Consider the following 26394-nt stretch of genomic DNA (forward strand, 5'->3'; position numbering starts at 1 on the left):
TGATCCTTGAAATTCACCAGCTAAAACACTGTCTGACTGGAATCCCTTTTACTAACTGAACATTGCTCACAGAAACTCATTTAAAAGCTAAAGTTAATATCAAGAATTAATTGTTTTCTTACACTTGCCACAGATGCAATCTGAGTAAGGTGACAGGTGATAAATCAAAGTGTGATGACCATCACAGGGCTTTCACAGGACATCATTGTAAAATATATTGCTCCGAACAAATTATCATTCCAGCCATAAAACAATTTTTTTTTATGGCCTCCTATGTGTGCTATTGCAGTAGGCATTATCCTTCCTTACAGTGAAGGAAAATAAGGGGAATTCAGATGGGGTGGGCCTAAAGATGCATCCCTGCCCTGACAGCGATTATCCTCCCTTTGTCCCAGGCCATGGGTTGCCTCGACACCATCTCGCAACACATAAATGAAGGTGAGGCAGGGTACTGGAACCCAGCCAATTTTGATGCTTTTTGTTGTGAGCATCATAGACCATAAAGTCCACCAGGAGATGAGTGGCAGCATATCCTAGGGCAATGGCAGCAGAAGGCCCACTGATGCCCTTCTTGGAGGGAGAGGTTTTTCAAAATGGGCTTTCTTCCTGTGTGATCCTTGTCGATTAGTGGCAGCTCTTTGGCTGTTACAACGGTGCCAGGTCCCTATCCTCAACCAGCATTGGTTGATGTGCATACTTTCCAATCGGAGACACATGAGAATATTCATGAGTGGGAACCCTGCCTGAGGCCAAATGTAGTGCCCAATCCACTGTCCTGGCTGAAGTCAGCTAACTCAGCACGTGTCACAAGAAATAAAGAAAGAAAGACTTACATTTATATAGCACCTTTCATGACCACCGGGTGCCTCAAAGCGCTTTACAGCTAATGCAGTACTTTTGAAGTGTAGTCACTGTTTTAATATGGGAAACATGGCAACCAATTTGTGCACAGCAAGCTCCCATAAACAGCAATGTGATAACAACCAGATAAACTGTTTCTGTTATGTTGATTGAGGGATAAATATTGGGCAGGACACCAGAGATAACTCCCCTGCTCTTCTTTGAAATAATGCCATGGGATCTTTTACATCCATCCGAGAAGGCAGACGTGACCTCGGTTTAACGTCTCATCCAAAAGACGGCATTTCTGACAGCACAGCACTCCACTGGAGTGTCAGCTTAGATTTATGCGCTCAAGTCCCTGGAGTGGGATATGAACCCACAACCTTCTGACTCAGAAAGTGAGAGTGCTACCCACTGAGCCACAGCTGATACAAATTGAACATGGACTGTGTAATGTATGTATGCCTGGGTTTACCTGCCTCCAGGGGGAGCAGCCATCGGAGGTCTTTGGGCCACAGACACACACGTGCAACCCTTGTATATAAAGAAAGCCTCCATCTTTAATCCTCACTTTGAGAGCTAATAAAGTAGAGTCAGGTTGCACCTGATTGAGTTCATGGTACTAAGCCTACTGAGTTATTGCATACGTAACATTTGGCGACGAGGCACAATACGAACTTTCACGTACAAAATAAAAATGAGCACCATTGGAATCCTGGAGCGATTAATGGAGGGAGAAGACTGGGAGGATTTTACAGATCACCTCAACCAGTACCTCGTGGCCAACAAGATGGATGAAGACGCTGATGCAGTTAGGCGCAGGGTGGTTTTCCTCACGGTATGTGGTCTAAAAATCTGTGGCTTTAAAAGAATCTGCTCTCACCTGCACGTCCAACGGAAAAGCTCTATGAGGAATTGTGTGCTCTGATTCAGGACCATCTCAAACCTAAAGAAGGTATCATTATCTGGAGATATCACTTTTACAAGCATGTTCGTTCTGAGGGCCAGGACGTGGCGGAATTTGTTGCTGACCTGAGACATCTCGCTGGGCCGTGTAAGTTTGGAACCACATTGGAAGACATGCTGCGTGATGTCTTTGTAATCAGCATAAACCACGAGGTGATCCTGCGGAAGCTGCTGGCTGCAGAGACGCTGGATCTGAGCAGGGCCATCACGATCGCCCAGGCTTCCCTGACCACGGTCAATAGTACAAAGCAGAGTCGGAACTCCATGGCAAGTACTGTGCACTAGATTGCATCATCAGTTGGCAGAGCTGCACCTGGCAGGGCCTACCTGATTGTGTTTGTGAAACCTGTAGCTGCTCGAAGTTCGCCATTGGGCATGAATCTGATTTCACCCTGTTGGCGTTGTGGGGGCAATCATCGCCCTCATCAGTGCCGTTTCAGACAGTATATTTGTAGAGGTTGTGCGAAAATGGGGCACGATCAGCGGATGTGTCCACAGCTCAGCAAGCGTGCTGCGACACACCACGTGGATGATGAAGACCGATCCGGAGCGGATCCAGCAATGCAACCCGCAATACCCGAGGAGGAAGTGTATAGTGTACATTCGTTCCTGACAAAGAGCCAACCGATAATGATTGAAGTAAAATTGAATGGCGTACCGGTATCTATGGGTTTAGACACGGGTGCGAGTCTGTCAATTATGAGCCAGAGGACTTTCGAAAAGCTGTGGAACACCAAGGCCATGAAACCCAAGCTGAGTCCAGTAAATGCAAAATTGCATATCTACACCAAAGAGCTCATACCAGTGATTGGCAGTGCAGCAATCAAGGTGTCGTACGATTGGGCGGTTCATGATCTATCGCTGTGAATCGTTCCAGGCAATGGTCCAACACTGTTTGGCAGGACTTGGCTCGAAAAAATAAAGTGGAATTGGAACGATATTAAAGCTTTGTCATCGGTGGATGATGCTTCGTGTGCTCAAGTGTTGAGCAAATTTCCCTCATTGTTTGAACCGGGCATCGGCAACTTCACGGGAACCAAGGTGCAGATCCACCTGGACTCAGATGCAAGACCCGTCCATCACAAAGCCGGGCGGTCCCATACATGATGAGGGAGAAGGTCGAAATTGAACTGGACAGACTCCAACGAGAAGGGTTAATTTCACTGGTCGAATTTAACGAATGGGCTAGTCCCATTGTTCCTGTGCTGAAGAGTAATGGCACTGTCAGGATTTGTGGAGACTACAAGGTTACGATCAACCGAGTTTCGAAACTTGATCAATACCCATTACCAAAGGCTGATGACATGTTTGCAACGCTAGCCAGGGGAAAGTCGTTCACCAAATTGGATCTGACGTCAGCCTATATAACACAGAAGCTTGTCGAATCGTCGAAGAAACTTACGTGCATCAATACGCATAAAGGGCTGTTCATTTACAACAGGTGTCCTTTCGTAATTCGCTCGGCTGCAGCCATATTTCAGAGAAACATGGAGAGTTTACTGAAGTCCGTCCCTAGAACCGTGGTGTTGCAAGACAACATTCTGGTCACAGGTTGTGACGCTGCCGAACATCTGCACAACCTGGAAGAGGTTCTTCATTGTCTGGAGAAAGTGGGGCTCAGGCTGAAATGTTCAAAGTGCATCTTTATGGCACTGGAAGTCGAATTCCTGGGAAGGAAGATTGCTGCAGACGGCAACAGGCCTACGGACTCACAAACAGAGACCATCAAAAATGCACCCAGACCCCAGAATGTGACAGAGCTGCATTCGTTCCTTGGTCTTCTCAACTACTTCGGTAATTTCTTACCTAAATCGAGCACATTATTAGAGCCATTGCACATGCTGCTCAGAAAAGGCAACAACTGGGTTGGGGTGTATCTCAAGACATGGCCTTCGAGAAAGTTAGAAATCTGCTTTGTTCCAACAAATTGCTGGTACATTATGACCCGTGCAAGCGTTTAGTATTGGTCTGTGACGCTTCATCACATGGGATTGGTTGCGTGCTCCAACAATCCAATGAGTCGGGCAAATTGCAACCCGTTGCGTACGTGTCGAGGAGCATGTCTAAAGTGGAAAGTGCCTATGGCATGGTAGAGAAAGAAGCTTTAGCTTGCGTATATGGGGTTAAAAAGATGCACCAGTATCTGTTTGGGCTTCGTTTCGAGCTTGAAACCGATCACATCAGTGCAACACTTGCATGCAGTTAAGCAATGCACCAGTGGAATCTCCGCTAAATCTGTGGTCATGGCCATCCAAACAATGGTCGAGGATCCACATCGACTATGTGGGTCCTTTCCTGGGAAAAATGTTTTTGGTGGTGGTGGATGCGTATTTCAAATGGATAGAATGTGTAACCATGTCATCCAGCACATCCACAGCCACCATCGATAGCCTTCGTGCCAAGTTCGCCACTCATGGTCTGCTCGACATCGTCGTGAGCGACAACGGATCGTACTTCACGAGTTTGGAGTTTCAAGTATTTATGAGACTCAATGGTGTCAAGCACGTAAGGTCAGCACCATTCAAACCCGTGTCCAATGGTCAGGCGGAGCCAAACCATCAAGCAGAGCCTGAAAAGTGTAACTCACGGTTCTTTGCAGACTCGCTTGTCATGCATACTGCTTAATTACAGGACGAGACCCCACATGCTTACCGGGGTCACCCCTGCTGAACTGTTGATGAAGAGAAGTCTCAAAACCAGGCTCTCGCTTGTCCACCCTGATCTTAACGATCACGTCGAAAACAGACATCAACATCAGCAGTGGTATCATGATCGCACTGCCGTGTCATGCAGCATCTCTATTAATGATACTGTGTATGTGCTAAATTATGGTCAAGTCCCCAAGTGGGTCACTGGCACTGTTACGGCCAAGGAGGGTAACAGGGTGCTTATTGTCAGGATCACTAATGGGCAAACATGCAGGAGGCACACTGATCAGACGAAATTGTAGTACACAGACGAACCGGAACAGCTTGAAGAAGACACCATCAATGATCAACCGATTCATATTTAGCCATCAGAAGACCCTACTGTTGTCAATGAATCTGGACCTTCAATCCCCGACATGGACACTACCACTCCCATTAGATCGGCTACCCAGCCTCAAGTCATGAATGACTCAGAGAGCTCACCCAGATCTGGAATTGAACTGAGACGATCAACTAAGGAGTGGAAAGCCCCGGACCATCTCAATTTGTAACTTTGACTGATACTAAGATCTTGGGGGGAAATGATGTAATGTATGTACGCCTGGCCACCAGGGCGAGCGACCGACAGAGATCATTGGGCCACAGACCCACACGTGCAGCCCTTGAAAATAAAGAAAGTTTCATGTTTAATACTCACTTTGAGAGCTAATAAAGTCGTGTCAGGTCGCACCTGATTGAGTTCACGGTACGAAACCTATTGAGTTATTGCATATGTAACAGACTGGGACCTTCATGGCCTGTGTGAATTAGTATACACCTGGTGATATATTTACCCTCTAGGCCACTCGGGGAGCTGTGGCATCCTTAATTTATGTCATTTTGGTCACTGTCTATTAACATGCTGTGTCTGTTTATTGTTGCTTGCTTGTACCAGGTTATCCCGTCAATAGGTTCCTACAGAGAGATCTCTTCAATGCTGCCATCTACTACCGTCACTTGGGTGGTGAAGTGTTTGAAGATTCCTTTGAGTTTATTCTGTCTGACAGCCATGACCCTCCAAACCTCACGGAGCCTCAGGTACCTGTCTGCATCAAACAACATGAATCTTTCAGGCTACCCATCTTATGGTACTGTGATGAAAAAAGACTAGAAAAATTTTTGATTGTTTCACTAACATAAGAACATAAGAATTAGGAACAGGAGTAGACCATCTAGCCCCTCGAGCCTGTTACGCCATTTAACAAGATCATGGCTGATCTGGCCGTGGACTCAGCTCCACTTACCCACCCGCTCCCCGTTACCCTTAATTCCCTTATTGGTTAAAAATCTATCTATCTGTGACTTGAATACATTCAATGCTAGCCTCAACTGCTTCCTTGGGCAGAGAATTCCACAGATTCACAACCCTCTGGGAGAAGAACTTCCTTCTCAACTCGGTTTTAAATTGGCTCCCCCCTATTTTGAGGCTGTGCCCCCTAGTTCTAGTCTCCCCGACCAGTGGAAACAATCTCTCTGCCTCTATCTTGTCTATCCCTTTCATTATTTTAAATGTTTCTATAAGATCACCCCTCATCCTTCTGAACTCCAACGAGTAAAGACCCAGTCTACTCAATCTATCATCATAAGGTAACCCCCTCATCTCCGGAATTAGCCTCGTGAATCGTCTCTGTACCCCCTCCAAAACTAGTATATCCTTCCTTAAGTAAGGTGACCAAAACTGCACTCAGTACTCCAGGTGCGGCCTCACCAATACCCTATACAGTTGCAGAAGGACCTCCCTGCTTTTGTACTCCATCCCTCTCGCAATGAAGGCCAACATTCCATTCGCCTTCCTGATTACCTGCTGCACCTGCAAACTAACTTTTGGGATTCATGCACAAGGACCCCCAGGTCCCTCTGCACCTCAGCATGTTGTAATTTCTCCCCATTCAAATAATATTCCCTTTTACTGTTTTTTTTCCAAGGTGGATGACCTCACACTTTCCGACATTGTATTCCATCTGCCAAACCTTAGCCCATTCGCTTAACCTATCTAAATCTCTTTGCAGCCTTTCTGTGTCCTCTACACAACCCGCTTTCCCACTAATCTTTGTGTCATCTGCAAATTTTGTTGTACTACACTCTATCCCCTGTTCCAGGTCATCTATGTATATTGTAAACAGTTGTGGTCCCAGCACTGATCCCTGTGGCACACCACTAACCACCCATTTCCAACCAGAAAAGGACCCATTTATCCCGACTCTCTGCTTTCTGTTCGCCAGCCAATTCTCTATCCATGCTAATACATTTCCTCTGACTCCGCGTACCTTTATCTTCTGCAGTAACCTTTTGTGTGGCACCTTATTGAATGCCTTTTGAAAATCTAAATACACTACATCCATCGGTACACCTCTATCCACCATGCTTGTTATATCCTCAAAGAATTCCAGTAAATTAGTTAAACATGATTTCCCTTTCATGAATCCATGCTGCGTCTGCTTGATTGCACTATTCCTATCTAGATGTCCCGCTATTTCTTCCTTAATGATAGCTTCAAGCATTTTCCCCACTACAGATGTTAAACTAACCGGCCTATAGTTACCTGCCTTTTGTCTGCCCCCTTTTTTAAACAGAGGCGTTACATTAGCTGCTTTCCAATCCGCTGGTACCTCTCCAGAGTCCAGAGAATTTTGGTAGATTATAACGAATGCATCTGCTATAACTTCCGCCATCTCTTTTAATACCCTGGGATGCATTTCATCAGGACCAGGGGACTTGTCTACCTTGAGTCCCATTAGCCTGTCCAGCACTACCCCCCTAGTTCACTCGAGCAGAGGGGATCTAATCGAAGTTTTCAAAATGATGAAAGGTTTAGATGAGGTCTTGGATGAATCATGAATCATAGAATTGGCCCATCGTGCCTGTGCTGGCTTTTTGAAAGGCGCTATTCAATTGGTCCCACTCCCTGCTCTTTCTGCATAGCCCTGCAATTTTCTTTCCTTTAAGTATTTATCCAATTCTCTTTTGAAAGTTCAAACTTCTCTGCATTAAATCTCATTTGCTGTGTGTCTGCCCATTTGACAAGTCTGTCTATATCCTGCTGAAGTCGTACTATCCTCCTCATTGTTTACTACAAACTTTGAAATTATGCCCTGTATACCTAAGTACAGGCCATTAATATATATCAAAAAGAACAGTGGTCCTAATAGCGACTCCTGGGGCACACCACTGTATACCTCCCTGCAGTGTGAAAACAACCGTTCACCACTATTCTCTGCCTTCTGTCCCTCAGCCAAAAAACTGGTGCTGCAGAATCACAACACCATCAGCCCTGTAAACAAGGCCAATGTTTAAAAAGCTTTAAGTTGAACATTTAGGTTTATTGTGTGCAGTGGTATTTCATGAACATGTTATCTGTGTCATTTTATTCATAAGTGCTGTGAAAGTCTGGCAGCCTTTTCTCACCAAGTTGATTTGATTGCAGATTGTAATTGTTCACATCACGCCAGTGAATGATCAGCTTCCCACAGAAGCAGCGGGGGTTGTGCGGCACCTTGTTGTCAAGGAGACTGAGATAGCATACCTGACAAAGCACCAGCTGCATTTCACAGACACAGAGTCACCTGACAGGGAGATCATCTATACAATAACAACGCCACCATTCTTCACTTCAGTACTTGGGTAGGTGGAAGCAGACCAGATTCCCTTGCACACTACTGGTATGATAAATTATTATAAAAGATAGTATCATCATACCCGGCAAAATATTTTGCTGTTTTTTTTGTTTCGCTTTGTGATTGTATAATATATGGGGGAAAACCTGCTCTAGCCACAAGGTGTGATGATATCATTAATTTTACTGAAACTGGATGTTGCTCCCCTCAGCAATCCCCAAAGCTATGTTGGCTCATATAAATTAGTGGCACTGATCAGTAGGTTTATTATCTTTCAATAAGTTTCTATTAAGTAAGTTCCTTTTATATTTTGTCTACCAACTGCACAATATTCTGTTCCTCTAGATGTCAGCCCTTTTGATAATTGGAAGTAGACGGAAGGTTGTCTCCTTGGCATCCATTTCCTGTTGGTCTGCGCAACTGTCTGTCTGTCAGTCAGTCGGAGGCAGTGATTTTTCTTGACATTCATCATCTTGCCAATTATCACTGGGATCTGTTCATCTGTCATTTATTTCCCTAATGGTGTCAGAGGGATCCCTTCATCTGACTGAAATGCCTCTTTTTCAGCAGAGAGCGGGGAAATCAAAAAACTTAACTTCATCAATTGGTGTCAACTTTTTTTCCCTTACTTTAGTTGCCACCCATGACTTTAATGGATTCAGCTTCCTGTAATTTAAAATGATGTCTGCAATTTTATTAAATGGACTTCATGAGCCTGAATTTGCAGTCGGAGGCTTCCCACGGGCGGATGCCTCCAGCCAGCAGAAAATCTACGAACCTTCTGCCTTGGGATCCACAGAGACCTGTGCTCCTGGGCCTCTATGCGCAGACATGCGTAGAGCTCCATGTACCCCAGGGGTGTAGGCAGTTCACAAGCGCCCCTGGGATCATGTGGGCCGGCCCAACCAGTGAAAGAAGGGGATCCCCATTCATCGGGCCCAAGTTTGAGGTGCGCCGACTTTTTAGAACAGAAACGGTGCCTATTATTTACCTTGGTATTTATCCCTCCGCCCGGTCGATCCAGGCCCTTGGCGCAGTGCAGCAGAACGCGTGGGCGGCGCACTGGGACCTCTGCACATGCGCACTAGAGTGTGCGCGCATGTGCAGTAGATCCTCGCAGCCCGAATCTGTGCAGGCTGCATGGGAGGGGCCTGAAGAACACTATCTCTAGCCCTGGCCGAATGGGCTCACCGGACATTGAAGATCGGGACTCGGACTTCCCTCCCATTCAGCTTCCCCCCCCTCCCTCCTGTTAAGCCTCCCCCCCCACCCCGTTCAGCCTCCCCCACCTTCCTCCCATTCTCTCCCCCCTCCTCTCTCCCCTCCTCCTCTCTCCCCCCTCCTCCTCTCTCCCCCCTCCTCCTCTCTCCCCCATCTCCTCTCTCCCCCCATCTCCTCTCTCACCCCCTCCTCCTCTCTCCCCCCCCTCTTCTCTCCCCCCCTCCTCTCTCCCCCCCTCCTCTCTCCCCCCCCTCCTCTCTCCCCCCTCCTCCTCTCTCCCCCCTCCTCCTCTCTCCCCCTTCCTCCTCCCCCTCCTCTCTCCCCCCTCTTCTCTCCCCCCTCCTCCTCTCTCCCTTCCCCCCTCTCTCCCCCCTCTCTCCTCCCTCCCCTCCCCTCCCCCTCTCTCCCCCACCCCTCGCTGTCAGAAACACAGAGAGACACTGACAGAGACAGAGAGAGAGACACTAGGGGTGCCCCATCCCAGCACGCTGTTGGAGGGTTCCCAGTGCTGCAGTAGGTGAGTAGAAACGTAATTTTTTATTTATTGATTGATTTTTAAATTATTTTGATTGATTTATTGGTTGATTTATTGAGTTATTTATCATTTATTATTGATGATGACTCTTTATTTGTAAAAGTGAACTGTTTAATGTTTGTAAACTTCCCTCCCCACACCCCCCACCTCCCCTTTCTCTCGTTTCCTACACCTGATTTCTCAGTGTAGGCAAGGTTTTTCTGAGCCTACAAAGATTTACACTTACTCCATTCTAAGTTAGTTTGGAGTAAGTTTTCGCTGCCTAAACTTGCAAAACAGGCGTAAGTGGCTGGACACGCCCCCTTTTCAAAAACAAATCTGTTCTAAAATGAAACTATTCTAACTCACTGGAACTGGAGCAAACTAAATGTCGAGAATTGCAATTTCTAAGATGCTCAATTCTAAGATAGTTGCTCCAAAAAAATAGGAGCAACTCAGGCCGCAACTTGAGCCCATACTTCTGTATGTACGGAACTCCCATAAGTATGAATGGGGATTACATAAAAAATACATTTAACATAACAAATAAATTTTAAAAAATCATTCTATATTTAAAATGAGTTAAAATACAATATAATTAAACATTTAAAACAAAAATTAAATTTTTTGAAAAATAAATGAAAATATTTTAAAGGAGTTTAAAAATAACCTTACCTTATTGTACAGGTGTTTTAATGTTTAAATGAATGAAAAAAATATATTTCTATGCTTTCTAAAACTCTTACGCTGGTAAAAGCAGGCCTAAGAATTTCACATGCATTTGCTGGGCAGAAGTTGGGCAACTCTCCACCCACGGAGGCCCTTTTCACGGGAATGTGGATGATTTGTCAAGAGCATTCTTGACGGATCGCAAATTCCAGGTTTCAACGCATATGCAGCTCATGCCTAAGCCTGCAACTTGCGCGGGCCCTATGAGCATGTGCGCACCTTGTACGTGCCCATAGGGGTTGCAAATTATGGCCCCATGTCTTTTGATCAGTTATTGCTAATGCTTTTGTATACAATCAGTGATGTCGTAATGCCATTGGAGTCAGTAAGGTTGGCTGTATTGCTTTCTGTAGTATCATCATGGCAGCAATGATCCTTCACTCTTCCAAAACTGAATGAGATTTCCTCCCCAAAAAGGTGATAATTCCCCTTCATAATTAGAAAGTATATATATAATCATAGTAGAGTTCTTTGAGGAAGTAAGAATGTATTGAGAATGGAAATTCCATGGATGTTGAACATGTGGACCTTCAAAAGGTGTTTAATAAGGTGCTGTACAGGAGGCATGTTGTCAAAAATTGAAGCGCGGGGGTCTAGAAATTTGACCATGAAGCGTTCATTTTTCAGGCGGTACATGGTCTCCTAAAGCCCCAAAATGGCAAGGAAGAAGTGTGCGCACACCTCAGGACGGAGGTGCGCCGATCGCCATATTGATTGAGGACAAACAAGAGGTGTCCTTTACTCATGCCTGAAGCATTAGGCTCTTGTCATATGCAAATAAGAGAAAGAATGTAAAGAAAATAGACCACGAAATTGTGAGAAAGAGATAGAGGAGCAAATTTGCAGGCACATTTCAGAAAGATATAAAAATAGTGGAGCAGTGATAACGGGGAACTTTAATTATTGAAATATACACAGGGAAATAAACAGTGTAAAGGGCATGGAGGGGTGGGGGGAAGGATTTCCTGAAGTGTGGACAAGAGAACTTTCTTGATCAGTGTGTTTCCAGCCCAATGAGGAAGGAAGCAGTGGTGTATTTCGTTTTGGGGAATGTCGTTGGGTAAGTGGAGCATGTTTCAGTGGGAGAGTGTTTGGTAAACAGTGATCACAGTACCATTAGGTTTAGAGTAGTTATGGAAACTGACAAGGAGCAATCAAAGATGAAGATACTCAACTGGAAGAGGGCTAAATATAATGAGTTAAATGAATTAAATGATCAGGTCTCAGTGGAATGGAAACGAAGATTATCGGGTAAAACAGTAAATGAGCAATGGGTGTCTTTAAGGAAGAGATAGTTCCGGTACAGACGAGATACATAGCCACAAGGGGAAAAGCAAGGACATCCAAATCTAGATCACCCTGGATGGTTAAAGATATTTAGATTAAAATGAAAGGGGCCTTATGATAAATGTCAGGTTTATAATATAGTGAGGAATCAAACAGAATATAGGGCCCAGGTTTCCACACAATAAAGAATGGACGCCCCTCCGAGCTGGGCGCCCGTTTATCGCGCCTAAAACGGCGCCTAAAAAAAAACCGCGCTATTCTCGAGCGCCCTGCAGCTCCTTATCTGCCTGGCGCGGTGCCCAGGGGGAGGAGCCTACACTCGCGCCGATTTTGTAAGTGGGAGGGGGCGGTTACCATTTAAATTAGTTTTTTTCCTGCCGGCAACGCTGCGCGTGCGCGTTGGAGCGTTCGCACATGCTCAGTGTGAAGGAAACATTGGCACTCGGCCATTTTTGTAGTTCTTTGTAGCTGTTTAATTTTTGAACATTTTTTAATAAAAGCACATTGCGCTTCCATGATCAGCACTGAGGCTTCTTGCAGCAGTGAGAAGGTGCAGGAAGCCTCAGAAAGTTGAGGCAGCCATTTCCCTCCCCACCACCGCCCGCCATCGGGAACGAATGGAACGGCTCCCCCCCTCCCCCCCCCCGCGGGAACGAACGGCTTTCTCCTCCCCCCCCCCCCCCCCCGCGGGAACGAACGCCTGCAGCATTCTCCCTGGCTGAAGCACTTTCACACAGGTAGGAAGATGGTTTATTTAATCTTTTCTTTGCTTATAAATGTTTATTCAGGTTGGATTTATTTGTATAATATTTGTAGAAGTATAAATAAGAATTTATTGTAGAATTTAATGACTTCCCTTCCCCCCCCCCCCCACCTCGTTCTGGACGCCTAATTTGTAACCTGCGCCTGATTTTTTAATGTGTAGAACAGGTTTTTTCAGTTCTACAAAAATCTTCACTTGCTCCATTCTAAGTTAGTTTGGAGTACATTTTCACCGTGGAAACTTTGAAATCAGGCGTCAGTGGCCGGACACGCCCCCTTTTGAAGAAAAAATTCTGTTCCAAAGTAGAACTGTTCTACCTGACTAGAACTGCAGAAAAAAAAATGTGGAGAATTGCAATTTCTAAGATAGTCCGTTCTCCACCAGTTGCTCCTAAAAATCAGGCGCAAATCATGTGGAAACTTGGGCCCATAGAGTGCAGAGGGGAACTGATAAAGGAAATAAGGGGAAAAGAGAATGTATGAGAAAAGATTAGTAGATAACATAAAAGGGACCACAAAAGTATTTTTTAAACATGTAAAGAGTAAAAGGGTAGTCAAAGTTAGTGTGGGGCCAATTACTGATCAAAAAGGAGATCTTCTTGTAGCTGCATGGGGCATGGCTGAGGTACTAAATGAATACTTTGCATTGTCATCTCTAAAGAACAGGATGCTGCCAATGTCGCAGTAAAGGAGGAGGGGTTAAGAAATTGGTATTGCTACCAGTTTGGTTAGCCCAATCAATATGTAGATTAAAGTCACCAATGATAACTGCTGTACCCTTATTGCACGCATCTCTAATTTCCTGTTTGATGCTGTCCCCAACCTCCCTACTACTGTTTGGTGGTCTGTACACAACTCCCACTAACCTTTTCTGCTCTTTGGTGTTTCGCAGCTCTATCCATATAGATTCCACATCATCCACGCTAGTGTCCTTCCTTACTATTGCGTTAATCTCTTCAACCAGTAACGCTACCCCTCCTCCTTTTCCTTCCTGTCTGTCCTTCCTGAATATTGAATACCCCTGGATGTTGAGTTCCCAACCTTAGTTATCCTGGAGCCATGTCTCCGTAATCCCAATTACATCATATCCGTTAACAGCTTTCTGCGCAGTTAATTCATCCACCTTATTATGAATCCTCCTCGCATTGAGACTCAGAGCCTTCAGGCTTGTTTTTTTAACACTCTTTGTCCTTTTAGAATTATGTTGTAATGTGGCCCTTTTTGATTTTTGCCCTTGATTTCTCTGCTCTCCACTCTTGTTTTTCTCCTTCCTACCTTTTGCTTCTGCCCCCTTTTTACTGCCCTCTGCCTCCCTGCATTGATTCCCATCCCCCTGCCATTTTAAATATATTCAATGACCCAGCTTCCCCAACTCTCTGAGGCAGTGAATTCCACAGATTTACAACCATCTGGGAGAAGAAATTCCTCCTCATCTCAGTTTTAAATGGGCGGCCCCTTATTCTAAGATTATAGCCCCTAGTTCTAATCTCCCCTATCAGTGGAAACATCCTATCTGCATCCACCTCATCAAGCCCCCTCATAATCTTATACATTTCGATAAGATCACCTCTCATTCTTCTGAATTCCAATGAGGAGAGGCTCAACCTATTCAACCTTTCTTCATAAGTCAACCCCCTCATCCCCGGAATCAACCTAGTGAACCTTCTCTGAACTGCCTCCAAAGCAAGTATATCCTTTTGTAAATATGGAAACTAAAACTGCTTTTTACTCCATCACCTTTGCAATGAAGGCCAAGATTCCATTGGCCTTCCTGATCACTTGCTGAACCTGCATACTAACCTTTTGTGTTTCATGCACAAGCACCCCCAGGCAGCATTTTGCAGTTTTTCTCCATTTAAATAATAACTTGCTCTTCAATTTTTTTCTGTCAAAGTGCATAACCTCACACTTTCCAACATTATTCTCCACCTGACAAATTTATGCCCACACACTTAGCCTGTCTATGTCCTTTTGCAGGTTTTTTTTGTCCTCCTCACACATTGCTTTTCCTCCCGTCTTGGTATCGTCAGCAAACTTGGCTACGTTACACTCGGTCCCTTCATCCAAGTCGTTAATATAGATTGTAAATAGTTTAATAGTAGATTAATATATGTTACAAGAGACAAATTAAACTCTGATTTTGATGTTAATATGTGTTAGCGGAATGGCTGTGCATTGTGGCGAAAATGATTTGTATGATACAATGGAATGATCACGATGTTGTAAATGTTTTTTATGTTGAATAAATTATATTAAAAAGAAAGTGGGTAGCACTCTCGACTCTGAAGGTTGTGGGTTCAAGTCCCACTCCAGGGACTTGAGCACAAAAAAAATCTAGGCTGACACTCCAGCGCAGTGCTAAGGGAGAACTGTACTGTCGGAGGTGCCATCTTTCAGATGAGACATTAAACCGAGTACCCATCTTTCCTCTCACATGGACGTTAAAGATCCCGTGTCATTATTTCGAAAAAGAGCAGGGGAGCTATCCCCAGTGTCCTGGCCAATATTTATCCCTCAATCAACATAACAAAAAAATTGATTATCTGGTCATTATCACATTGTTGTTTGTCGGCGCTTTTCTCATGGGAAGCTTCCAAGTCCAAATTCAGGGCCATTCTCCAGGGTGGATATTGAGTCCAGTGGACTGTGAACAAAATAATTGCTTTGTCCTGGATGATGTTTTCCATATAAGCAAACAGAATGGTCTAATTTAATTGCAAATTTTTGAAACTCACTGGCATGTTTATTTTAAATTAATGTTCTTGGCAAAGTTAGTCCTGACCATAATACCAGGTAACCTTACAATTCATATAATACCATAGAGTACACGTGAAATATAGAAAATGCATAGATGTACAGTGTCGGCCGTGGCTCAGTGGGTAGTACACTCGCCTCTGAGTCAGTAGGTTGTAGATTCAAGTCCCACTCCAGAGACTTGAGCACAAAATCTAGGCTGACATTCCAGTGCAGTGCTGAGGGAGTGCTGCACTGTCGGAGGTGCCGTCTTTTGGATGAGCAGTTAAACTGAGGTGCCCTCTCAGGTAGAGGTAAAAGATGGCTAATATTTATCCCTCAAACAACATCATTAAAACAGATAATTTGGTCATTATCACATTGCTGTTTGTGGGAATTTGCTGTGCGCAAATTGGCTGCTGCATTTCCTATTACAGCAGTGACTACACTCCAAAAGTACTTCATTCGTTGTAAGGCGTTTTTAGACATCCGGTGGTCGTGAAAGACACTGTACAAATCCAAGTCTTTCTTTCTTTCTCCCCTCCAGGGGTTTTTGCTTTTGGGGAAAACAATATTTCTTGCTTGTGTAAAAAGAATCAAAATGTGTGCCTGAATATTGTTGAATGATGATGTATAAAGTTGCAATGTTGGAAGCTCTTGAAGTCTAATTGTCTCTCTCCTTCTCTGTTGAGCCTGTCTGATGCTGGGAAACTGTTTCTGACAGACAGCACGAAGAAGCTGATTACGGAGTCCAGTGTCCCGATGCTGAGATCATTCACACAGGTATATAAAATGTATTAATCTCAAAACCAGTGCGCTCGGAACATTAAATAGTAGGAGCCGGAAAAACTATTCAATCTATTCATTCAGATCAGTGTGTGAATTGATCCCATGGTGTAATAGTTAATCGCAAGTAGTTCTTTGAAAAACAGCTTTGAACCATTCGAAAGACTAATTGTTGGTCTCTTCAACAAGAGTATTGCATAATCCATGCAGAATCATAAAATCATAGAATGATACAGCACAGAAGGAGATCATTCGGACCATCTTGCCTGTGCCAGCTCTTTGAAAGGCCTAGCCAATTAGTCCCAATCCCCTGCTCTTTCCCCATAGCCCTGCAAAATTTCCCTCCAAGTATTTATCTAATTCCCTTTTGAAAGTTATTATTGAATCAGCTCCCATTGCCCTTTTCAGTGCATTACAGATTGTAACAACTCACTCAAAAAAATGTCCTCATTGATTGGCAAAAGTACCAGATGCAACATGAAGAAACACTTTTTTACACATTGAATGGTTGGAATGTACTGTCTTTTTAACAGCCTTCTCAACTTGTCCTGCCACCTTCAAAGGCTTGTGTACATACCGCACCCGCCCACCCCCCACCCCCGTGTCTCTCTGTTCCCTTAACCCCTTTAAAATTGTACCATTTAATTTATATTGCCTCTCTTTATTTTTCCTACCAAAATGAATCACTTCACATTTTCCTGTGTTAAATTTCATCTGCCATGTGTCTGCCTGTTTCATCCTCCTGAAGTCTGTTACTATCCTCACTATTTACTACATTTCAAACTTGCGTGTCAGTTGGAAATTTTGAAATTATGGCCTGTGTACCCAAGGTCATTAATATATATCAAAAAGATCATTGGTCCCAACACCGACCATTAGGTGGCACAATTGTACACTTCCCTCCAGTCTGAAAAAGAACCGTTCACCACTGCTCTCTGCTTGCTGTCCCTTAGCCAGTTTTGTAGCCATGCTGCCACTGCCCCTTTAATCCACTTTTGCTAACAGTGCAGAACTTTATCAAATGCCTTTTGAAAGTTCATATACATATTATCCTCATCAACCCTTTCCGTTATTTCATGTGGGATCTTGCTGTATGCAATTGGCTACTTTACAAAAGTGATGACACCTCAAAGGTACTTAAATGGCTGCAAAACGCTTTAGAACGTGGCGAGGCTGTGAAAGGCGTTATGTAGATGCAAGTTCTATTCTAAGACAGAACGTTGACTGATTTGGGGAGAACTTGCAGGCGATGGGATTCCTATCACATTGCTGTTCTCAATGCTACAGCTGCAGGGACTAGGAGGGTCTATTGAAGTAAGCTTGGTGAGTTGCTGCAGTGCATCCTGTAGATTATACAGACCACAACCAGTGTATCGGTGGTGAACAGGTACTCCTCCTTCCAGATGAGAGAGATGAGGTCATGCATTTGAGCCAAAAGTGCCTCTCCGCCATACTTTAGTGCCTCATTGGGGATTCCATCTGCTCCAGATGCCTTGTTGTTCTTGAGCCGATGGATGGACTTTTCTACCTCGTGCAGGGCTGGGGTTTTGCTGAGATGGTGACGGGAAGCATGCTGCAGGATGGAGTTGAGGACACTCATGTCAAAGGCAGAGTTCGATTAAGGAGATCTTCGAATGCTCCTTCCAGCGGGCCCTGACTACCTCAGTGTCCTTGATGAGTGTCTCACCGTTCTTGTCCAGCAGTGGGGTGGGGCTTTGGGTGCTTGAGCCGTAGGTGGACTTGACTGCAGTGAAGAATCCTCGCATGTCACCTTCGCACGGCAAGCGAGCCCCAGGTGGGCAGAGGAAATATTTCAAGGACACCCTCAAAGCCTCCTTGATAAAATGCAACATCCCCACCGACACCTGAGAGTCCCTGGCCAAAGACCATCTGAAGTGGAGGAAGAGCATCCAGGAGGGTGCTGAGCACCCCGAGTCTCGTTGCCGAGCGCATGCAGAAAACATGCACAGGCAGCGGAAGGAATGTGCGGCAAACTAGACCCCCTTTTCTCCAACGACTGTCTGTCCCACCTGTGACAGACTCTAATTCCTATATTGGACCTGAGAACTCACTTTTAGAGTGGAAGCAAGTCTTCCTCGATTTCGAGGGACTGCCTATGATGGCGGAGAGGTGGATATTGAGTCCAGTGGCAAGCGTGCTAATCAAGTGAATTGTGTCGAGCTTCTTGAGTGTTGTCATGGCTGCATTCTTCCAAGCAAGTTGTGAGCATTCCATTCATTTGACTTGAGCTTTGTAGAGCATGAAAAGAAATTGACGGGTTAAGTGATGAGGTGTGCTATAGTCGATACCCACAAAAACGTGCGCAGGGATCGCGATGCGCAATTATCCCTCGCCCGTTCAATGTAATGCAGGCAACACGACAACTTAATTCTGCCGACTCATTTCAATGATTTCAGTGTGCAGGCACTGGTCCAATCCCCTGACCTCATTGGACACCGCCGAGATCACATCGGCGATCTCACTCCACAGTTTGCAGTAGGCCCGGGGTGGAGGTTTCTCACGCCCAGCTCGGGTTAGTTGGCCCCACCGGCTATGGACCTCATTAATGACGGCCTCATTCGCCTCGTGGCTTTGCTCTCCTCCTCCCCTCCACCTCCTGCCCACTGTCAGACTCGTGGCCGGACATAATTTTATAACAAATTGCTTTTAACTTTTCTCTTTAGACTCTCACTCTCTCTCTCTCTCTCTCTCTCTCTCTCCTCTCCAATGCCTTTCTCTCTCTCTCTCTCTCTCTCTCTCTCTCCTCTCTCTCTCCCCTTACCTTCTGTGCATGCCTGGATGACCCCTGACTTCCAGAATCGCGGGGAAACATCTTTGCAAAAAAAAAACGCATTTGTGGAAAGGCCATTGCTCGGGAAGCCTTGCCTTCCACATCACCAAGGCCCATTTCACATCGCTGAGCTATCACTGGCCTATTACCGCCCCCCCCCCCCACCAAAAAAGCTGAAAGTAGCAATCGGAAAAATGGATGATCTCCCAGCGATCCGGAGAGCTGAAACAGCACTAAGGCTGGAACATCGCCCATTTTGTGGGCCCTAGCAATCTAAGTGGAAAGTCCAGCCCATGGACTTCCAAAAGGTGCTTGATAAGGTACCACATATTGGGCTTGTAGCAAAATTGCAGCCCATGGAAATAAAGGACTCGTCTATTTACAACAGAAAAATGCTCTGATTGGGTCCCCTTGAACACATGACCTGATTGTTGATTGGTCCACTTGGAGGACAAGGCACATCCATCAGTTTCTCTGGAATGTGAAATTAGAACCGCCCTGCCTATGTAATCAGTGTCTTTGTAAAGTGTCATTCGAGCCATTCTGACTGTTGACTCCAGACAGGAGAATTTTATAACAAATTGCTTTTAACTTTTCTCTTTGGACTCTCTCTTTCTCCTCTCTCTCTCTCTCTCTCATGCGCCAAAAAGGGATGGAGTTCAGGACGCGCATGCGCAAAAGGACAGAAAAAAAACTGTTGTAAATAATCACTCCGGGGATAAAAGGGGCAGTAGGTACATGGATACTAAATTAGCTAAGGGATGGTAAACAGCGAGTTGCGGTGAATGGCTGTTTTTTGGGCCGAAGGGAGGTATACAGTGAAGTTCCCCAAGGTTCAGTGCTAACCATTGCTGTTTTAGATATGCATTAATGACTTGGACTTGGGGGGTACAGGGCACAATTTTGACATTTGCAGATGACATGTAACTTGGAAGTGTAGTAAACACTGAAGAATAGACTTAAAGAGGACATAGACAGGCTGGTGGAATGGGTGGACACATAACCAATGAAATTCAACACAGAAAAGTGGACGAAGATACATTTTGGTAGGATGAATGAGGAGACCACACACACTAAATAGTACAAATTTAATAGGGGGTGCCAAACCAGAGAGACCTGCGTGTGCTTGTGCATAAATCTTTGAAGATGACAGGACAGGTTAACAAAGCAGGTAATAAAGCATATGTAATCCTGGGCTTTATAAATAGAGGTATAGGGCTCAATTTTTATGCCGAGGTGGGAGAGAGGTAGGCGATGACCAAGGTGGGCTGGGATCCTGCCCCTGGCTATATGTCAGCTCCCTCCACGACTTTCCCTAGATTGGGCTTGTTGAGCCCGCCTTGCGCGGTTCCCGGCCAATTAAAATGAGGTGGGTCTGATGATGTCATCTGCTGATGCGTCAGTAGCCAGTTTCCTTAAAGGGACCATCCCCACATGCATTTTGACAGTTGTGCTGTCAGTATTCTGCAGCATTGAGCTGCTGCAAACACTTAAAAGCACTGCATAGACGTGCATGGCTACACGCAGACTCTTCCATGACTCCCTCCATATGCTTAAGGAGGAAGTCACAGCATGCAGGGAGGTTCTCTTCCCTTTCCATGCCTGCCCAGACCTGCAGGACACCAATGCAGCCCGGTTGAACATTGTACAGGAGGGCGCAAGCAGGGATGTTGTCAGGAGGACCTGGGTGCAGCGGCACAAACCTTTCAATGATCTCAGTAGATCATGACACGTTACTGCAAAACCACACTCAACTACATCCTGCTGTGCCTCTCATCACATCCCCATCACTCTGCCTTCCCTACCCTACTCCTGCACATCTTACTCACACCAACTTACCTTGCACCTCCATCCATCCCTCTCTCTCAATCTATATTATCACATTCCCATCTGACTAGCCACCCCTCACACTCACCCTCATCCTTGTCCAATCATACCAGTTGAAGCACTGGAGGATTTTCCCATTGATCCCACAGAACTCAATTTTGTAAGGATTCGCTTGTACCATTCCCAGTTGAATGCTGCCTTGTTAGCAAGGGCAGCCACTCTCACTTCTTTAGCATTCAGCTCATATGTTAGTGTCTGGATCAAGGCTGTACAAGGTTAGGAGCTGAGTGGTTCTGACAGAGCACAAACTGAGTGGTGGCAACCAGATCATTGGTGAGCAATTGCCGCTTGATGGCACGATTGATTACATCTATTATCTTGCTGATAATTGGGAGGAAGCTGTTAATGTGGTAATTGGCCAGGTTAGATTTGCCCTGCCTTTGTGGATAGAACATACCTGAGCACATTTCCGCATTGTCGGGTAGATGCCACTGCCATAGCTGCACTGGATATCTTGGGTCGTTAGGGAGCCTGCCCGTTCTGGTACACAAGCCTTCAGCACTACGTCCTTAGCCCAGACGAGGGAGCCTGGCCGGCAAACTGGCTGGAGGCCAAGGTCGCCGCTCGCCTAGGGCGCTGGACAGGACTGCTCCGAGTGCTGTCCTACAGGGGTCGAGCGTGAGTCATAAACCAGCTGGTGGCCGCAATGTTGTGGTACCGGCTGGTCACTTTGACCCCTCCCCCTGCGTTTGTCGCCAAGATACAGAAGAAGCTGGTGGACTTCTTCTGGAACAACAGGAAGCACTGGGTCTCTGCCGCGGTTTTGAGTCTCCCGCTTGAGGAGGGCGGTCAGTCGTTGGTGTGCGTCAGCGCCCAGCTCGCGACTTTCCGTCTTCAGACCCTGCAGAGATACCTTTACGTCGAGCCCCCTCCTAGGTGGTGTGCTCTGGCGACGTATTTCTTCCGCCAGCAGCGCGACCTCAATTACGACACGCAGCTCCTGTTTGTGAACTTGGGGGGTGTCAGGACCGCCGTCCGGGAGCTGCCTGTCTTTTACAAGGAACTCATCAGGGTCTGGAACAAAGTCTCCACCAAGCGCAGCTCTCCGTCCTGCAGGAGCCGCTGCTCGGGAATCCGTACCTCCACGACCGAGGTTTTATGTGGCGGTCGGAAGAGAGGGCTGTGGCTGGTGAGGTGACCAGGGTCAGGGACCTGCTCTATGGCGGAGGAGCGGGCTGGATGGCGCCAGACACGCTGGCGCGGCGCCTAAATTCTGCCAACGTCCGCCATGCGGCCGATGCCATCGAGTCGCTAAAAACAGCTCTGGGCCCTGACTCCGTTAGGTGCATCGAGGAGGCTCAAGCACGTGGGGAGATCCTGTCCGAACTGACCCCCGTCCGGACGGAATTCCTCATCGGTGCCAAACCCCGGAACCTCCCTCGGGGGCCGGCGCCTCACAACTTGAGCCGCCTCGGGGAAATCCCCTCCGTGCCTTTCAGTTCCGCGCGGAGGGGTTTCCTGTACGGGCTGCTCCTGCATACTCTCAACTTTGCCATCCTCGCCGGCCGTCCGGACACGCCATGGCGTAGCATCTTGCCGTCCGGAGGAGGCGGGGGTCCCCGATGGAGGGCACTCTACGCAGGGGTCCTCCCACTATTCATCGGGGACTTGGCCTGGAGGGTGGTGCACGGAGCAGTGCCGTGCAACAAATTTTTAAGCCGGTTCACGGACTCCCAGGCCGCCTGCAATTTCTGCAGTCTGGAAGAGTCTGTGTTCCATGTTTTTATGGAATGCACGAGGTTGCAGCCCCTGTTTTATTATTTGAAGGGGCTGCTCCTGAAATTCTGGCTGCACTTCAGTCCCACTCTCCTGATCTTTGGGCACCCTGTGTGGAGGGGAGCGGGTAGGTCCGAAGGCCTCCTCGTAGGACTGCTCCTGGGCACGGCCAAGGGTGCCATCAGCCGGTCCAGGCAGCGGGCGGTCGAGGGGGTCGTTCAACCTGACTGCCTGCCTCTCTTCTGCTCTTACATCCGGTCCAGGGTGTCCTTGGAGATGGAGCACGCGGTGTCCACCGGTACGCTCGCGGCCTTCCGCGAGAGGTGGGCACCGGAGGGACTGGAGTGCATCATCACGCCCGGCAACCAAATTTTAATTTGATTTTACGTTTTAAAGTTTAATTTGTTTTAATTGCCGGTGCTTTTAGTGTCCCCCTTCCCTTTTATAGGGGGCACTGGGGAAAAATTGTGATTTTAGTGCCCAAAAAAAAAAACAAAAAAAAGAAAAACACAAAAAAAAAAGGAAAAAAAGGGCCTTGTAAATGTCTGGTGTGTCACCCAGTTCGGGTGGCACGGTTTAATGTTTTGTTTTACAGATAAACTCTAAAAGAGTTTCAGCACTACGAGCAGCATTATCGGAACCTCTGCTGTGACCGGTGTATTCATCAGCTTCTTAATGACACGTGGAGTGAGCCAAATTAGCTGGACAGTGACATCCATGATGGTCATGTCATTGGGAGGAAACCAAATAGAATCATCCACTTATCACTTCTGGCTGAAGATGCTTGCAAACACTTTAGCCTTGTTCTCTTGATCTCACATGTTGGGCTCCACCAGAGTTGAGAATCGAGTTGTTTCTGGAGCCTCCTCCTCCTGTTAGTTGCCTGATTGTTCACCACCATTCTTGACTGGATGTGACTGGGCTATGGAGCTTTGCTCTGATTAACTGCTTGTAGCACCACTTAGTTTTGTCTAGAGCCTGTTGCATTTGTTTTTCAGCATGGACGTGGCTCTATGTTTAGCACACACTTGGATAATTTACATTTGCTGCCATTGACCAATTGGGAAGGTTCCACTGGCAGTCCAAGCATGCACTTTCCATGTACTGGAATGTAGGTGTTGCTCTTCACCACTGACAATAGCTGCTGGCCACCATGACTTGGCTTAGCAAGTTGTTATATATGTAAACCTGTAAATACCTTGTTTAACCATCAGAGGGCTCATCCCCTGCAGTCTCAAGGGATCCCACAATCCCTTGAGAGCACCTGTATATAAGGAGGCCTCACAGGCTGGAGAGGCACTCTGGAGACCTGTAATAAAGGACTACGGTCACACATTACTTTAAGCTTATAGTATCTGGTCAGATTCTTTATTCAAGACATAACAAATGGCGACGAGATACAGATGACGAACCCCACCGCAACAATGCAGAGAACCGTGGGCATCCTGGAGAAATTTTCAGAGGGAGATGATTGGGAAACCTTCGTGGAGCGACTCGACCAATACTTCATGGCCAACGAGCTGGAAGGAGAAGCGAACGCTGACAAATGAAGGGCAATCCTCCTCAACGTTTGCGGGGCACCAACGTATGGCCTCAGGAAAAATCTGCTCGCTCCAGTGAATCCCACAGAGAAATCGTACGATGATTTGTGCACACTGGTCCGGGAGCATCTAAACCCGAAGGAAAGCGTTCTGATGGCGAGGTACCGGTTCTACACGTACAAGAGGTCTGAAGGTCAGGAAGTGGCGAGCTACGTCGCCGAGCTAAGGTGCCTTGTAGGACATTGCGAATTTGACAGACACTTGGAGCACATGCTCAGGGACTTCTTTGTACTTGGCATTGGCCATGAAGTAATACTTTGCAAACTTTTGACTGTAGAGACCCCAACTTTGAGTAAAGCCATAGCGATAGCCCAGGCCAATGACAATACCAAACAAATCTCTCAGCACACGAGTGCTGCTGCAAGTACTGTGAGCAAAGTAATGTTGTTTTTGAATCGTAATGTACAGGGCAGGACTCACATGCCTGCAGCTGCACTTCTCAGATGTCTGAGTCCACCATCAAAGGTGGTGAATGCAAGGCCATTAACGCCTTGTTGACGATGTGGAGGTGATTATCATTTTCATTCATGCCGCTTCAAAGGATACGTTTGCAAGGGCTGTGGAACAAAGGGGCATCTCCAACATATGTGCAGGTGAGCTGCAAACCCTGTTAATCCTGTAAACCATCATGTTGCAGAGGAGGATAGATCCGCGGTGGATCACGACGAACCAGAGCCTCAGACTGAGGAGGAAGAGGTATATGGGGTGCACACATTTACCACAGTGTCCCCCGATAATGCTGAAGTTTGAATTAAATGGACTCCCGGTGTCAATGGAGCTGGACATGAGCGCAAGCCAGTCCATAATGAGCAAAAAGATATTTAATAAATTGTGGTGCAGTCCTGACTCCCATTCGTACTAAACTGAGAACATACACAAAGAAACTGATTCCCGTAATCAGCAGTGCTACCGTAAAGGTCTCCTACGATGGAGCGGTGCACAAGCTACCAACTGAGTGGCACCGGCGATGTTTCTCCCTGCAGGATCAATACCCGCTACCAAAGGCAGACGACCTATTTGCGTTGCTGGCAGGAGGAAAAACATTCACGAAGCTGGACTTGACCTTGGCCTACATGACACAGGAGCTGGAGGAATCATCGAATAGCCTCACCTGCATCAACATGCACAAAGGTCTCTTCATTTACAACAGATGCCCGTTTAGGATTCGATCAGCCACGGCGATATTCCAGAGGAACATGGAAAGCTTGCTGAAGTCGGTCCCGCGCACCCGCACCGTGGTCTTCCAGGATGACATCTTGGTTACAGGTCGGGACACCGTCGAGCACCTGCAAAACCTGGAGGAGGTTCTTAGTTGGCTTAATCGTTTGGGGCTCAGGTTAAAACGCTCGAAGTGCGTTTTCCTGGTGCCTGAAGTGGAGTTCCTGGGGAGAAGAATTGCGGCAGAGGGCATCAGGCCCACCGATTCTAAGACGGAGGCAATCAAGAACACACCGAGACCACAGAATGTGACGGAGCTGCGGTCGTTTCTAGAACTCCTGAACTACTTTGATAACTTCTTACCGGGTCTTAGCACATTGTTAGAACCCCTGCACTCTTTACTGCGTAAAGGAGATGAATGGGTATGGGGTAAAAGCCAAGAAAATGCCTTTGAGAAAGCTAGGAAGCTGTTATGCTCAAACAAATTGCTTGTGTTGTACGATCCATGTAAGTGTTTGGTACTAGCATGTGATGCGTCGTCATACGGTGTCGGGTGTGTATTGCAACAAGCTAATGAATCTGGGAAATTGCAACCGGTTGCTTATGCATCCAGAAGTCTGTCTAAGGGTGGGAGGGCCTACAACATGATGAAAAAGAAGCGTTAGCGTTTGTTTATGGGGTAAAGAAAATGCATCAATATCTGTTGGGCTCAAATTTGTATTAGAAACCGACCATAAGCCAATGATATCCCTCTTTTCTGAAAATAAGTGGATAAATATGAATGCATCGGCCCACATCCAGAGATGGGTGCTCACATTATCTGCATACAACTACGCCATCCGCCACAGGCTAGGCATAGAAAACTGTGCTGATGCTCTCAGTAGGCTGTCATTGCCCACCACAGGGGTGGAGATGGCACAGCCCGCAGATTTAGTTATGGTAATGGAAGCATTCGAGAATGAGCAATCACTTGTTACCGCCTGACAGATTGGAACCTTGATGAGCCAGGACCCCTTACTGTCCTTAGTAAAAAAACTGTGTGCCCCATAGTAGTTGGTCTAGTGTCCCATTAGAGATGCAGGAAGAAATAAAGCCGTAC

The 26394-nt window shown here is 46.4% G+C and overlaps 1 protein-coding gene across 1 annotated transcript in view; it reads left to right on the forward strand.

The window, feature by feature from the left end:
• frem1a (Fras1 related extracellular matrix 1a) overlaps positions 1 to 26394 on the forward strand; it is a 352151-nt gene that overhangs the window by 104271 nt on the left and 221486 nt on the right. Inside the window, 3 exon segments of the mRNA XM_070877990.1 lie at positions 5392 to 5534; positions 7921 to 8117; positions 16049 to 16139. Coding sequence (XP_070734091.1) covers positions 5392 to 5534; positions 7921 to 8117; positions 16049 to 16139 — 431 coding nt within the window.

The sequence above is a fragment of the Pristiophorus japonicus genome, chromosome 1, assembly GCF_044704955.1.
Source record: "Pristiophorus japonicus isolate sPriJap1 chromosome 1, sPriJap1.hap1, whole genome shotgun sequence".
Lineage (NCBI taxonomy): Eukaryota > Metazoa > Chordata > Chondrichthyes > Pristiophoridae > Pristiophorus > Pristiophorus japonicus.